Source organism: Buceros rhinoceros, unplaced genomic scaffold (assembly GCF_000710305.1).
Source record: "Buceros rhinoceros silvestris isolate BGI_N320 unplaced genomic scaffold, ASM71030v1 scaffold12525, whole genome shotgun sequence".
Lineage (NCBI taxonomy): Eukaryota > Metazoa > Chordata > Aves > Bucerotiformes > Bucerotidae > Buceros > Buceros rhinoceros.
Genome location: NW_010411255.1, coordinates 46,041 through 59,426, shown reverse-complemented (window position 1 = coordinate 59,426; position 13,386 = coordinate 46,041). Strand labels below are relative to the sequence as shown.

The 13,386-nt window shown below is 44.6% G+C and overlaps 1 protein-coding gene across 1 annotated transcript in view; it reads right to left on the bottom strand.

Annotated features, from left to right (window-relative positions):
- Nucleotides 1–13,386, bottom strand: part of NOTCH2 (notch 2) — a gene marked incomplete at its 5' end in the record, with an annotated part of 74,808 nt that overhangs the window by 24,553 nt on the left and 36,869 nt on the right. Inside the window, 9 exons of the mRNA XM_010135946.1 lie at nucleotides 2–23; nucleotides 2,754–2,906; nucleotides 3,010–3,129; nucleotides 3,633–3,778; nucleotides 5,318–5,510; nucleotides 7,773–7,883; nucleotides 8,381–8,614; nucleotides 11,855–11,968; nucleotides 13,175–13,288. Of these exons, the coding sequence (XP_010134248.1) occupies nucleotides 2–23; nucleotides 2,754–2,906; nucleotides 3,010–3,129; nucleotides 3,633–3,778; nucleotides 5,318–5,510; nucleotides 7,773–7,883; nucleotides 8,381–8,614; nucleotides 11,855–11,968; nucleotides 13,175–13,288 (1,207 nt within the window). The remainder of the gene's footprint in view (nucleotide 1; nucleotides 24–2,753; nucleotides 2,907–3,009; nucleotides 3,130–3,632; nucleotides 3,779–5,317; nucleotides 5,511–7,772; nucleotides 7,884–8,380; nucleotides 8,615–11,854; nucleotides 11,969–13,174; nucleotides 13,289–13,386) is intronic.

Genomic DNA, 13,386 nt, shown 5'->3' with positions numbered 1-13,386 from the left:
CGACGCTCCGTTTTGGCAGGGATCTAGGACAGAAGCATTACACACAGGAAGTGTTGAAATGGGTCACAGGCAATGGCAAGAACTAGAGCTGTAGTTTTCAGGGAAAAAAAAACCAACAAATCAGCCCACAGTGTGGCAGACTACTGACAAGTTTTTCTGAGCCACTTCATGGAAGAAATAATTGCAGGGCGTCATCAGTAATGAACGCACAAGAATGTGTGGATCAACACCAAGCACCGGTGGGGATTTGTTCAACCAAAACCTACAAAACCAGACCCAAAACCTCTTGGTTTAAAATTCAAACTTTCCTTTTCCTGACAAATGCCTACTGATAAAGACAATACAAACAGGACAGCAACTGTTTCTTCTTCCTGACCCAGCCTTACTCATAAGAGAACTGGGCCTGTCCTCTCTTTTCCAGGCACTGCTTGACACACGAGAGAACTTGTGTGCTTAATTTTCGGCGCGAAAGCGGTCCAGTCACATCAAAGTGCATGGTTATATTAGCATACATGAGCACCTAGGTGTTACCTAGCACTTAGCACTTTTCCCAGTATCAAAGGCTGATTGGGAAAGGCTGGCAGAGAAGCTCATGAATTCCTACACCGCCTTGGATTCTCCTCACCTCTGCATTTCTTGACATTTTCTTGATCCCCACCACGGTCTTGCTCCTTGTGTATCACCATTTTGTGGTCTAAGCCACCCCCTACTACTGTATTCCCTCTACTTTCACAAGTACCAATCTGCCTGAAAAATCTCTGCCGTTCAGTAGTTTCCTCCTGCTTTGCTCCTTCCACTTTTAGATTTAAGTCCCACATTCCTCTGTCAGATACCGCCTCTGAAGCCACATTCCTTCTCTGCTCTGCATTCCCTAGACCAAAAGCCTACATATATGAAGGCAGCAAGGGAAATTGGGAGGGGGGAGGAAAAGGAGAGACAGGAAGGAGGAGGAAAAAAGGTTACAAAGCAGATTTTCTCGATCTATGAGTACCTTTCAGTGCCACTAAAATACAAGCTTGAAAATCCAAGTAGACTCCACCAAAAATTTGCAGCACAAGATCATTCTGGTCAGCGGTGAATGAAGAAAACAGATGTGAAAGGTAATTAGAGCTCACTCACTGATGGAGAAATATGCTCACATGATAAAAATTTGTTCTGAGAGACACACCTGCGTCCATTTAAAGGTCATCTGACTACCGCAGAGCAAAAGCCCGTTCAAAGCGGGACCCCTGGCCGCCACGAAATGCTGCGTCCCTGGCAGCCGGCCACGTACGACCGAAGCCAAAAGCTGCACATTAATTTTCCGTGCTGCACATTTACTGACAGAAAAAGGAGACTCGAGTATCAACGTTTCAGTAAGTTCTTGTTATTGGAGGGTTTGTTTGCTTCATAGATTAAAGACAGTTGGCTCCAGCCGTGGAAGGTTTTTGTTATGCTAAATGAAATCAGCTGTAGCCGTAATGTGAAATTCTTCTTCAGCCTCCTGGGTGTGCTGCCTGACAGACAGCACAGGACCAACCCCACAGCTCTCAGAACGCTCAGGGACAGAGACAGATTTCGCAGCTGATCAAGAGAGTCACTTCAGACATCCACTAAAAACTAAGCAATTATTTTGTTGGCCTCAGTAAGCTAAGCTCTGGGTCAACGCACCATGACATTTTTTGTGCCGTACTTGTCTGCTCAGAAACAGGCAATCAAAGGCTCAGGTTGAGCCAGAGGTCTTAGCAGATCTCTCAGCAGTGCTGCTTTGGAGTCTTCCACGGTACCTTCTGCTAATAGGCTTTTTTGGATCCTTCTCTACAGCAGTCATAAATTTACATTTTTTTCAATGCAAAACACAACTCTAAATTCATACCCAAAGTCTTTTAAGATTTCATTTTGTAAGCTATTTTAATGGGAAAAAATATAGGTTTGAGGTTTTTTGGTTTTTAAAGAGCCAGCCAATTAAAAAAAAAACAACATTACGAACTCCTCCAAGGTTTGATAAAGCACTTTTCAAATAGTAACAGATGAACTTTTAAACACATGACACTTCTCAGGAGACTCTGATTTCATCTGATGACGATACCAGTATTTGCCCAGCAAGAAAAAGAAGTCACTATGTATTTGGTTCCCCTTGTAAAGAGCAGCGTCAAGGGCATGAAATTAACATTTGCTTTCTTGCCATTTAAACAATTTCAGCACTCAGCAGCGTATGGGCCATCCCCCCACAACCCGTACCTATTCCGGAAGAGAGAGTCCTGCTGCTGCTGCTGCTGCTGCCACCACCTCATTTGCTTTCAAATACAGATTAACTGGAACAGCAACAGGCCCCGCTCTTTCCAGAATATTAATGTCAGACAGACATTTCAGGAAAGGCTGCTATGCCCCAGATTCCCACCACACCTCATTCAAGCCCTCCAGTGTTGCTTTAACTCGGTGTATTAAAATGTCAGGCAAATATAATTCTTACTTTAATAAGGAGCGTTGTTAAAGCATGTAAAGTGTAAGGACCTTTTCAAGTTAAGAATCTGGGAGCAACTCCTGCTGTCACAGTTACAACCCTCTAGACCATTCCTAGCAGCTGAACATGATGGATTTTGCCTGCCTCAATCATGCAAGTTTTACAAAGCTGAGGTTTTGGGGTTTTTTTCTTTTTATAGAAGAGATTATAAAGGAACTTTCAATATCCATCAAAACAGCAGTCATCAAGAGCACAGCAAAATTATTTCTAGGAAGAACTGGAAAACACAGAACAATCTGCCGATACTCACTTGAAAGACAGTCATCGATGTTACTGTCACAGTCTCCTCCAGTGAAGCCTGGCTGACACTCGCACAGGTAGCTGCCCTGGATATTATGGCACAGAGCGTGATTTTTGCAGGGCTTTGAGAGACATTCATCAATATCCACTGTGCATCTCTCCCCTGAAACACGGAGAGTCCAGACGTAAGACAACAGTCACGAGGCAATGGCTCAAGGCCAACCCTGCTCAGCGCGGACAGTACAGCATCTCCCCGTCCACCTCACCTTCCCAGCCAGGGGCACACTGGCAGGTGTAGCCTTCAGAGTCCGGAGATTCTTGGCAAATTCCTGAGTTCTCACAAGGATCGGGGGAACAAGGAGCAACCACCACCTGGCAGTTCAGGCCTGGAGAGCAGAAAGGGAAAAATCTTATGTAGAGCTTGGTGCTTCTTGGAAGAATGAATAAAGAGATGGTCACTTGCATGACTACCCTACACAGCAGTGGCCAGCTTTTCCACGTCTGAAAACCGTCAGCAGGAGGAACAGGAGATCAGAGCACTCCTCATGGGCTCAGTGGTACAGGAAGACGGCAGCCAGGGGAATCCCGAGTTTAACACCCCTTCAATTCCCAGTGCAGAATCTCAGTCTAACTTTCTTACAAAGAAAATGAAGCTGAGCTGCCACCAGGACATTTACTAATGAGTCCAATCAAGGCTTAGATATGGTCTTACTAAGCATTCTACTACTGTGTCAAGCCTACATGACTGACTGTAAGTGAACTTCATACAACTACAGCATTTTCCCTCTTGATTCCTATTTCCACAAAGTTTAATGAGTTTAATATGGCACTAAAGGTGCATTGAAGTGGACAGGAAAAAGAAAACAGAAACGTCTCTCTGAATTTTCACCTTTGAATCCTTTCCTACAGGTACACCTATATCCATTCAACAGATCCTCACAAGTTCCTCCGTTCTGGCATGGGTTTGATTTACATTCGTTGCTTTCTTTTGAACAGTAATCTCCTATCCATCCTGGGTCGCAGACACACTTGTACCTTTAAAAACAAACACAACAGTCATTTTAGAGCATTCTGAAATAATTAGTTTACCAGTCTCTCCTGCAGATTCATCAAGAGAAAAACAGAAGACCTCTCTTTAGGAGAGCCTTAAGTTACGTTTAGATTGCTTACCTCAAACTTCTAGTTTTGAAAATACCAAAAATAAACCCTCCCTTAAAACCACACTTCCCTCCATTAGGGTTTTCACAAAGCGCTCAGTCAACCAGCAATATGTTTCTGCTTGGATAAGACCATCTCAACACATTTAAACAAAGACAAAAGAAATTATTTTAAAAAGTGGAGGGGAACAATAGGTTCTAAAGATAACTAGACTGATTTAAGACAAAGTAGTGGTTACAAATGAAAACAGCTGGCTGGGAGGAGCAGCCATCTTCTCTGTCGCATTGCAAAATCTGAAGTAGAGCAGCACTCCACCCATATGACGTAGAACCAAGGAGAACTTGGTGAAACACCCTGGACACAGGCCACACGACACAGACAAAGTGACCTCCCTCTTTGTCACACAAACAAGACTTATTTTATCTGGCGCATGAGCCTAAATATGAATGCAGGTGATAGATGATAAGACAAGATGAACCCAAGTATTTGTTTTCCAAGCTTCCACAGAGGCTGAATTAGCAGTAAAGGCAGCCTTCCTACCAGCTCCGGGGAAAGTGCTGAATCCTGTCCTACAGGGCTACCCGCAGCGGTAAATCGCTTCCTTGCCCAAGTGCTGACAACACTTTCCAGGACGCAGCACATGTCTGGGAGGCCCTGTTATTCCATGTACTGTTGGGAAGTTTCACAAACACAAGCCCTGCCTCCCCAAACCTCTTGCCTCCGCAGGCCCGGCGCTCCCAGACTTGTCATTACCAAAGAGAGATTAGATTCAGGGCTCCTGAGATCAGCATTTGGTCTTCCTGGATGGGAGGATTCAGAAGCAACTACTGCTATCGAAAGAGCTTTCCTTTTTTCTCTCTCAGGCATGTAAAAATGTGACTAAAGCTGATAAAACCTCAGCCTTGGACAAACTGTTCTAAGTCAAATATCACCGTAGCGTGAAAAGTTGTCTGCCTGTTCCTTAACACGGAGTATTTGGGCAGCAAAAACAGTACTAGCCAACAAAGATAGTCTCCATGCTCAATATCTTAGAGATTGATGGAATAGACACCTGCTGCACCCCAAAGATTTGATTTGGAACCATTTCTTTATTTTATTGCATTCTCTCTCCTCGCTCGAACTGCCAAAGCCTCCCTTTAGATGGTGGCAGTCCACCCTACATGCCCACGCAAAGACTACAACGCAGGACAGAAAAACCTGTGTTGAAACAGCACAGACTGCAGCTGGTGACTAAAGGTCTACACCTTACTGTGATTATGTCACGGGCAGCTGGTAAGTCTGGATCCTAACCCAAGAAATTAGAGAAAAATCAGAAACCTCGAAGTCAAGACGGAATTCAGGGCACAGCAAAAAAAAAAGAAAACAAACCAACTACAGAAGACAGCAGGTACGTTTAGAGTGACGACAAGTACTTACCCAGTAGGGATGTGCGTGCAGTTGCCATGTACGCAGGGATTACTGAGGCAGCCATCTGCCTGCGACTGACAGTGAGGGTGATGGTAACCTTCAGGGCACACACACCGGAAGCTATTGACTTCATTGATACACGTTCCACCGTTATGACAGGGGTTGGATGTGCATTCATCGATGTCCACGTTACAACGTGGACCTGGAAGAAAACCAAACTTATTAAGTAGCGTTTCTTACCACAACACGTGCTTTCTACGTTTGTGAGCACATACATGGAGACACAAACCAGTAAAGCCAAGGCAGCGGGACAGAGCTTGCATGCCTCCGTGCTCAAGTCAAAAGAAGCATTTTTGAAAGATGCAGCATTTTTCTGTGCCTCGAAAACAGCACTTGGACTCAAGACGTACTTACAAACCATTCAAGAATCTCAACAAAATTCCACTAAAAATCACTGGTTAATAGTTATTAGAAAGGCAAAATTCACTCCAACGTATCATGCTTGCAACAAACCTCTTGAGCTACGCTTGTCATAGTCCTGCTCTTCTGCTTTGAAAGTACCTACCCTTTGAACAACCAATATTGCCATACTGTCTGCAGTAAATATAGTTCTTGTGGTTTATTGCGCAAAAGGGACTCTAAAAGACACCGCTTCCTGTTTTGCCTGCCTCTGATTACGACTGCAAGATCCTTGAATCAGTGACCATAAGATCTTGTGAGGCTGGAAAGCTAAACAAAGTGAACGTTGCAGTAAGTGGAAAGCATTTTTAACATATGGAAAGGACAAAGTAACGAGACCCCGCGCAAGCCAGCCCTTTAAATACTGGAACATGCCGATCTGTCACATTACGGAATTATTTTAGGAGCGTAACATTAAAAGTCCAGTAGGATAATGAAGATGGTGTGCCAGCAACAGAGGACTGAAAGGCAAGAGTGATCAGGATCACGCCTCTTCCTGTTCTGGGGACTGAGGAGTACCACTGTGCCAGAGCCAAAGGAAGGAAGGAGCGTCGGAAGTTGAGAGAGACACCAAGAGAAAAGCACAAGGCATATGAAACCTCTTAGTGCTACTTCTAATGCATTTCAGATCAATCCTAATTAGAGTCATTCAGTAATAAACAGTAACAAACGAGATGGGAAAACTGTTACAAACAGCACCAACTGCCTTACGACAATTATTTTATGAGCCTATTACCCTAAACGGCTCAAAACATATTAAGTCCATTATAAACAGTGTTGAGATGTGCTTTAGTCATCAGAAATAGGGCTGATCTGTAGATCTAGCATAGATCCAGAAGTGCCTGAAAACTTTTATTTTCAGCCCGACTTTTACTATATTAGATAAATCTTTTTCATTCAAAAAGGAGACGGAACAAGCCGCCCTATGGAAGAGAAGTACCGAAAAAAAGCAAGTTATTCAGTTGGAGACTTCAGTGTGGAGAGCGGCTCATTAGAACACTGAGTTAATGCTTTGCCCTCAGAGAGAGAGAAATGCTGTTCCTGTTCACAGCCCGCGGGGTTGGCTTGGCTTGGCTTCGCGAACGAAGATCTGGGAAGGGCTTTTCCCACGCTCACTGCAAGCGATGAGTGCACCCTTCGGGGCTGCGCGGTGGGGTTTTTAGGTGAGGCGCAGCGTGCGCGGAACTGGCTCCACCCTTTACACCTGAGGTTCATCTCCCAGGACCTAGCAAGCTTGGAGGGTGACAGCAAAGTCCTTGGGTCATAGGTTTGGTTAGAGTGTCCTTCTCTGAGATGGAGCCTTACAGGGCTAAACGAGCTCCATCTGCCCGGGGGTTTGGAGTCAGAGTTGTCCTTCTCCTAGGATGGCTGCCCGAAGGCTAGTGAGCCCATCCTGCCCATGGACACACTTTGTCTGACCCTTCAGTTGACACCTGTCTGGCCTGGGAGACCCCACCGGAGGCACATGCCACCACCAGCACGGCTCTCAACCTCACAAGGGCACGCAGGCTCCTTCCCCACGGCAAGGGGGTGCCTGTGAAATAGTCGCTGCTCTACCTCCGGACATCACAGACCCGGGCATCTACCTCCAGACATCACAGACCCGGGCACGGGGCGGCCGGGGCCTGCCAATAACGGGAGTCCTGGAGGTCAGCCCACGGGGTACTGTCTACTCAAACACCTCTCTACATTGTCCGCAATCTCTCTGTCCCTGAAAAGAAGCTGTAAATAATAAACCCAAGTCACGTGGGTTTATTTGTTATAAAACCAAGCACCGTGAACTGGGCGTAATTACCTAACAAGACTGGCATTTCCCAGCCCAGATTAGGCCTTTTTTCTGCTTGGTAGAACTCGCTGTAATGTAGGACGCTGAGATTCAAAGATTAGGAGGATTTACCGAGATACTAACTGAACCCCTTGCAATCAGCACGCGAAGACCAGCTATCTCTGGTGCCTGGATAACTATCTTCAAAACAGCTCAAAGCTGCTGGGCAGCTGACTTTACCTGTAAATCCAGGTTTGCAGGCACAATTGTAGCGATTAATGCCATCAATGCAGTCCCCGTGAATGCAGGGGTTGCTTGCACAGTCATCAAAGTTATTTTCACAGTTCACTCCTGGAAAAGAAAGTTAGAGGAATAAGGAGGCAAGATCTTACAAAGATGACAACAAACCTATTTCCCAGAATTTGCCAAATTAAAAATCCCCCCTGCTTCAGAGTTCTACATGCACTAGGACAAGTTAAACAGGTGATGATGCAGAAGCGCTGCGACACCCAGGAGCATCACCTCAGTCACTGGGTGCTGACCCTGAACTTGTCCTAAACATTGAAACAAAAGAATAAACCATTTTGAACGCCATGCCTACGTTTTTTCCTGCATGCCTGAATTTTGGGAATGAAGAGGAGGTAAATCCTTCCAAGACTCCTTGCAGTGCCAGTGAGGGTTGGGCAATCCACATGAACACAGGAAAATTAAGCAAGGAAAACTAACGTGAAAATCATACTCCCATACCATGACCTTATCTCTGTACGCAAACTTAGCACAGGCCAGAGCACACATGAGAAATAATTAAATAAATTCCGTTAGAATCCTTCCACTTGTGCTTGACGTACCTGAGGTGCCCAGCAAGCAGTTGCACTGGTAGCCGTTGACCAAGTCAATGCAGCGCCCTTGATGGAGGCAAGGGTTGCTGTGGCATTCGTCTATCTGCTCGCTGCATATGGCGCCCATGTAGCCAGGACTGCATACACACGTGTACGAATCGATCCCGTCTTGGCACTCCCCATGGTGGCAAGGATCAGGATCACAGTTGTTGATATTCTCCTCGCACAGAAGGCCAGTGAAACCTAAGGAAAAATGACGAACAGGAGTAATTACGAAGTTAGCTGGTATGATGCGGCAGTGACTATCACGTAAATATAGAAAGAATATGCTTAAGGATCATTAAAGTGGCAGACAGCGCGAAGGGGACCGGGGCATCCCAACGGCTGCCCACTTTCCAGCCCTGGCAACCAACGCCCTTCCGCTGCTCACAGCATTACAGAACAGCAGTTTGCGTGGAGAGGCCTGGCATTGCAAGTGGTTACCTCTGGGTCATTCAGAGCAGTAGGAACAGGAGGAATCATGTAAATCTCCATGAGAAATATTTACTTCCAGCAGTATAAACTATCCAAAGGCACTCTCCTGTCATTATTTCCTCTACACAATACCAGGGGGGTTGACTTATTTTAGTATGAGAAATTACTGCAGAAACCTTCCCAAGGGAACTCCCTTGGCTTATGTCAAAGCTTCGGCAGCAATGTTTCTTAAAAAGCTTCTTGCCCCTCTCACTGAGAAAACCTCCTGTAACACCAAGCAAGCACCAACTGCAAATTCACAAGACACTGCATGCAACCTCTTCAGTTAGGAGCAATGAAACAAGCAACAGGTTGGCCTGTTTCATTCTGCTTCAGCTCGGAAACATCCTGAGCAACAGAGAAGGACAGAATCTATTCACCAGAAGGGCAAAGCAACAGTTCAGGAAGCGAAGAGCTGTAAACAACTCCCCTCAAGAGCCCTGTTCTCCACGACGGAGCAGAGCTGTAGGAAACAAAGACTATTTAAAATAAACGGTTTTCAGAGATGAGGTTTTGGAGCAACAGCTCACACTGCCTTCCAGCAGCTGAAGATTAGGAAGGCAGAACTTCAAATTTCAGACATCAACTGGAGACTGATACAAGCCAAGCTGCAGGGAATTTCAACAGCTGAAGAGTGATTCTCACCTGAGTATTTTAAGTGGATAACAGGCTCCCCATTTTTCATACAGGTTTGTGGTTATTTCTCTGGTCAAACATACCAGGTGACGGCTAACGTTCCCAAGTTCTGCGAACGTATGCATGGATGAATGGGTGTGGAGGTAGGTGGGGAGAGGGAAGGGAAGCTAGTTAGAGAGATGGATATAAAAAAGACATTAGGGAGGGAAGAAAGACCGATAAGAGGACGAAGAGTGGCAAAAAAAAAGAAACAAAAAAGATAAGACAGAGGCGAAGAAAAGAGGAAAGACCTAAGACAACTCAAAGAAAAGAAAAGCCATGATCTACCACTGGGAAGGAGAAGTGGAACAATGCCAGAAGGGAAAGAAAAGACAAAAAGCAAGCAGTAAATAGAGCTATCTGTACAGCATTCGGCCAAACATTTTGCAGTTTTCAATCACTTCGGCAGCTGGCGATTACCATTCAGGGAACACGTGTCATTCATCATAGGAGATTAACAGAGCAAGAACATACTCCAACGTTACTTGCCAGTAACTGACCTGCCCCAGTGATGAACTCTACATTTCAGTCTTACAGAAGGCTGTCAATACAATACTTAGCGTATATTCACTCAAAAAATTATCACCTTGCTTCCTATTGTAGCTCAACTGAACCACCTAAAGATCAGGTGTCGTCTTTATCTTCTAGCTGCACATACCTACTGGGAGATGATTCACCTCTTTGCAGGCAGGAGTTAGACTAGAAAAAAAACCCACTGGAATATCTAAGAATCCCTCAGACAGGACAGAAAAAAGCTGTACTACAGAGATCCTCTTCGGTTTTCGGCCAAGTGCTAACCAAGGGTTTTACTAAGAGCTGCTGCTTCACTAACGTACATTTGGTTGCTTTCAGCCCCGTCCTTGAAAATGCTCCATACATCATGTGCCTCCACGCAAGCGGTAGCCTTCCCTCCTCACCTGGGAAACCCAGGCTTTCCACCCTGAGGTGGTTCCAGCAGCTTAGTGCCCAAATTCAGAACATGCTTTTCAAGGCACAGCTCTCCTCATTGTCCTCCACTACATGAGCCAAAATTCGCACAAACAGTTCTGCACTTTTGGTAAATGAAAGCACCAGACCACACACCAGCTTGAGAAAGACTTTCTAAGATTGTTTCCAAGTTTGGAAGAGATTTGAGCTTTTTCTTCTTTTTTGTACATGTCAGCTCATTCTGTCACATGCAGTAATTTAAAGCAGAATTCCGACAGAATAATTATTCCTCTCCTGATTGGAACTACTGCACTCCCCAACTACCAACAAATTCGTTGCTTCTTCCAGCACTTTGGGGAAGGGGAAGATAACGTGCATGAAAAGAGACTGGGGAGAAGATTTTAGGCTAATCTCTGCTATATTCAGTTCAGGACAGAATAAGTGAAGTTGAATTCACCTCAACAACTTGATGATTGGTATGATTCAAATTGAGGAAAACAGTACATGTGTCTAGCCAACCCAACAGCACGTTTCTGGGACAAGGGTAGCTCCAGAAACTGTTCAGCCTCTTCTCAAAGCATTCCACACCTGAACCTGCATCACGAGCAATGCATCAGGCACCATTCACTGAAAGCAACCAAAAGTCATTCCTTACTATTAGAGTGGAACTCCTCTGAACCCTCTACTTTGATCAGATGTAAAAATTAAGATAAAATATATTTACATCACTCCTAGAGGTATGAAGATAAGGTAATCCCGTAATTAAACCTGATGCTTCTAAATGCATAATTCACCAAGGAGTAAAGGAATTTAGTGTATTCAAGCAAAAAAACCACCTCATTTCCATCCACAGCCCTTTCAAAATTTCATTGTGACACTTGACAAATAACTTTACATTCCAGCAGGCAGCTACTCATGGACACAATTTTTACCGCATTTCATCTTCCACTTTTGACATAAAACAGCCTGACACAACAGAAATCAGAATACACAGTAGTACTGCTCTGTCCATCTCTTGTTCTTCAACTGTACTCTGTATAACCCCGCTTGGAAGAAAGAAAGGTCAGCCACAGATAAAAGGCTTCACACTGCTGTTTTTCCACTGATGGATTCCGTAGCCAGTACAGAAGAACACGCCTTCTGGAAGCAAGAGATGGGGCTGAAAAGGGAGGCCAGAACTCCTACCCGTTCAAGTGAAAGGCTTCTGTACTTAAACACTATTCTCTGCTGCAACGGAGTACACATAGCCTCGGCAACAAACAAGCAGGTCTTCAGAGAAGAAGAACGAATGCTGACACTTTGAGCACCCCTTTATGTGTTTCAGTTACACGCCATCTCCAGCGCAGGGGCTCTGGACACAAGACTAACCTGTGGCGCACTGGCACTCGTAGCCGTTGGGATGGTCGATACATTTGGCTCCATTGAGACACGGTGTGCTGGAGCAGTCGTCTATATCAATCTGACACACGGCACCGCTGAATCCTGAAAGGCAAAAAAAAAAAAAAAAAAAAAAAAAAAAAAAAAAAAAAAAAAAAAAAAAAAAAAAAAAAAAAAAAAAGATGAAAATGCCAAAGTAATCTGAGGTAGTTAATCTAAACAGCTGCACTGTCAGGAATTACTTATTCGCAACTCCCTAAAACCACCCAAATATTAGCTCAGCAAACCTAAACGCAGTCGCATCATTAAGCACACACATCACACCCTGAGTGGACTGGTTCCTCCTCCAAACCACCAGCCAAAACACAGTTTCCATCCTCCAGGTCAAAGGAGCCTCAGCTTGAAAACTGAGATAGCCAATTCAAACAGAAATAAAGCAGATGAAGAGCAAGTGGACAGTACGTCTGTCTGTAAAACTGAGAGGCCACTAATAAAAACTTCCAAGAAGTTGAAGCAAGTGACTTAGAATGAAACGCTGATGCATACATCAAGCCAGAACTGCTACAGCAGTGTGGAATGTGGTACAAGACAGCACTGTCTCTTTCAATGCACTTCTCGAAACAGTTAATGAACTACCCACAGGTTATGTCAGATGATGCAGATCCTTAAGCACTTCAAGAAAAAAAAAAAACAACTCTCCAGGAATGTTTCTTGTAGGAAGGAGCCATTGAAAGAGCCAGAAAATCAATACAAAGAGATGCTGAGCAGGCTTTTGTCAAGTATATTTTGAACTCAAAACTTTTTGTAACTCTTCAGGAAAACAAAAGAAGTTTATCCTATGGCTAACATCGATCCCTCAGCTTAGCATTTATCTTTTAAAGCAGAGACCCAATCCATCTCTCTCCTCATGCAAGTCACACAAACTATACTGATGCAAAAAAGGCTTCTGCCTAAGAAACTCAAAAAAGAAAATCCTCATGCAGAGGCTCTGATTTTTAAAATGTATTTCGAATTATTCATCTCTATCTCTCTATGAGATCCACAACAACAGACGTTCCTGCTGCCAACTGCCCTTTAAGAAGATGAGACACCCAAGCGTTTCTCAACACCTCCTCAGTTACAGGCACAACACTATTGCAACCAGTACACGTCTGTTCTTTCTTCCCGGTGACCGCAACTCACTCATGCAAACAGATGCTGCACTAAGAGCCAGGAGCTCACAAGGAGCAGACCCCCTACAACCTCTCCCTGGTTAGCTATGCACTTCCTGGTAAGGTGAAGCAGGAAAAGCTTCCAGAAATCAATACTCACCCGGAGGACAGACACAGAGGAAGCGGTTGACTTTATCAAGACACTCTCCGTTGTTCACACAGGGATTACTCAGACACTCATCAATATCTTCTTCACAGTGAACACCTTTAAAACCTGATAAAAATAAATAATAAAGAGGTGACTGAAGGCCTTAGGAAGTGCCCTTGAAAGTGTAACTGCCTCTTACACCAGCGCTGAAAGTCACCGTCCAG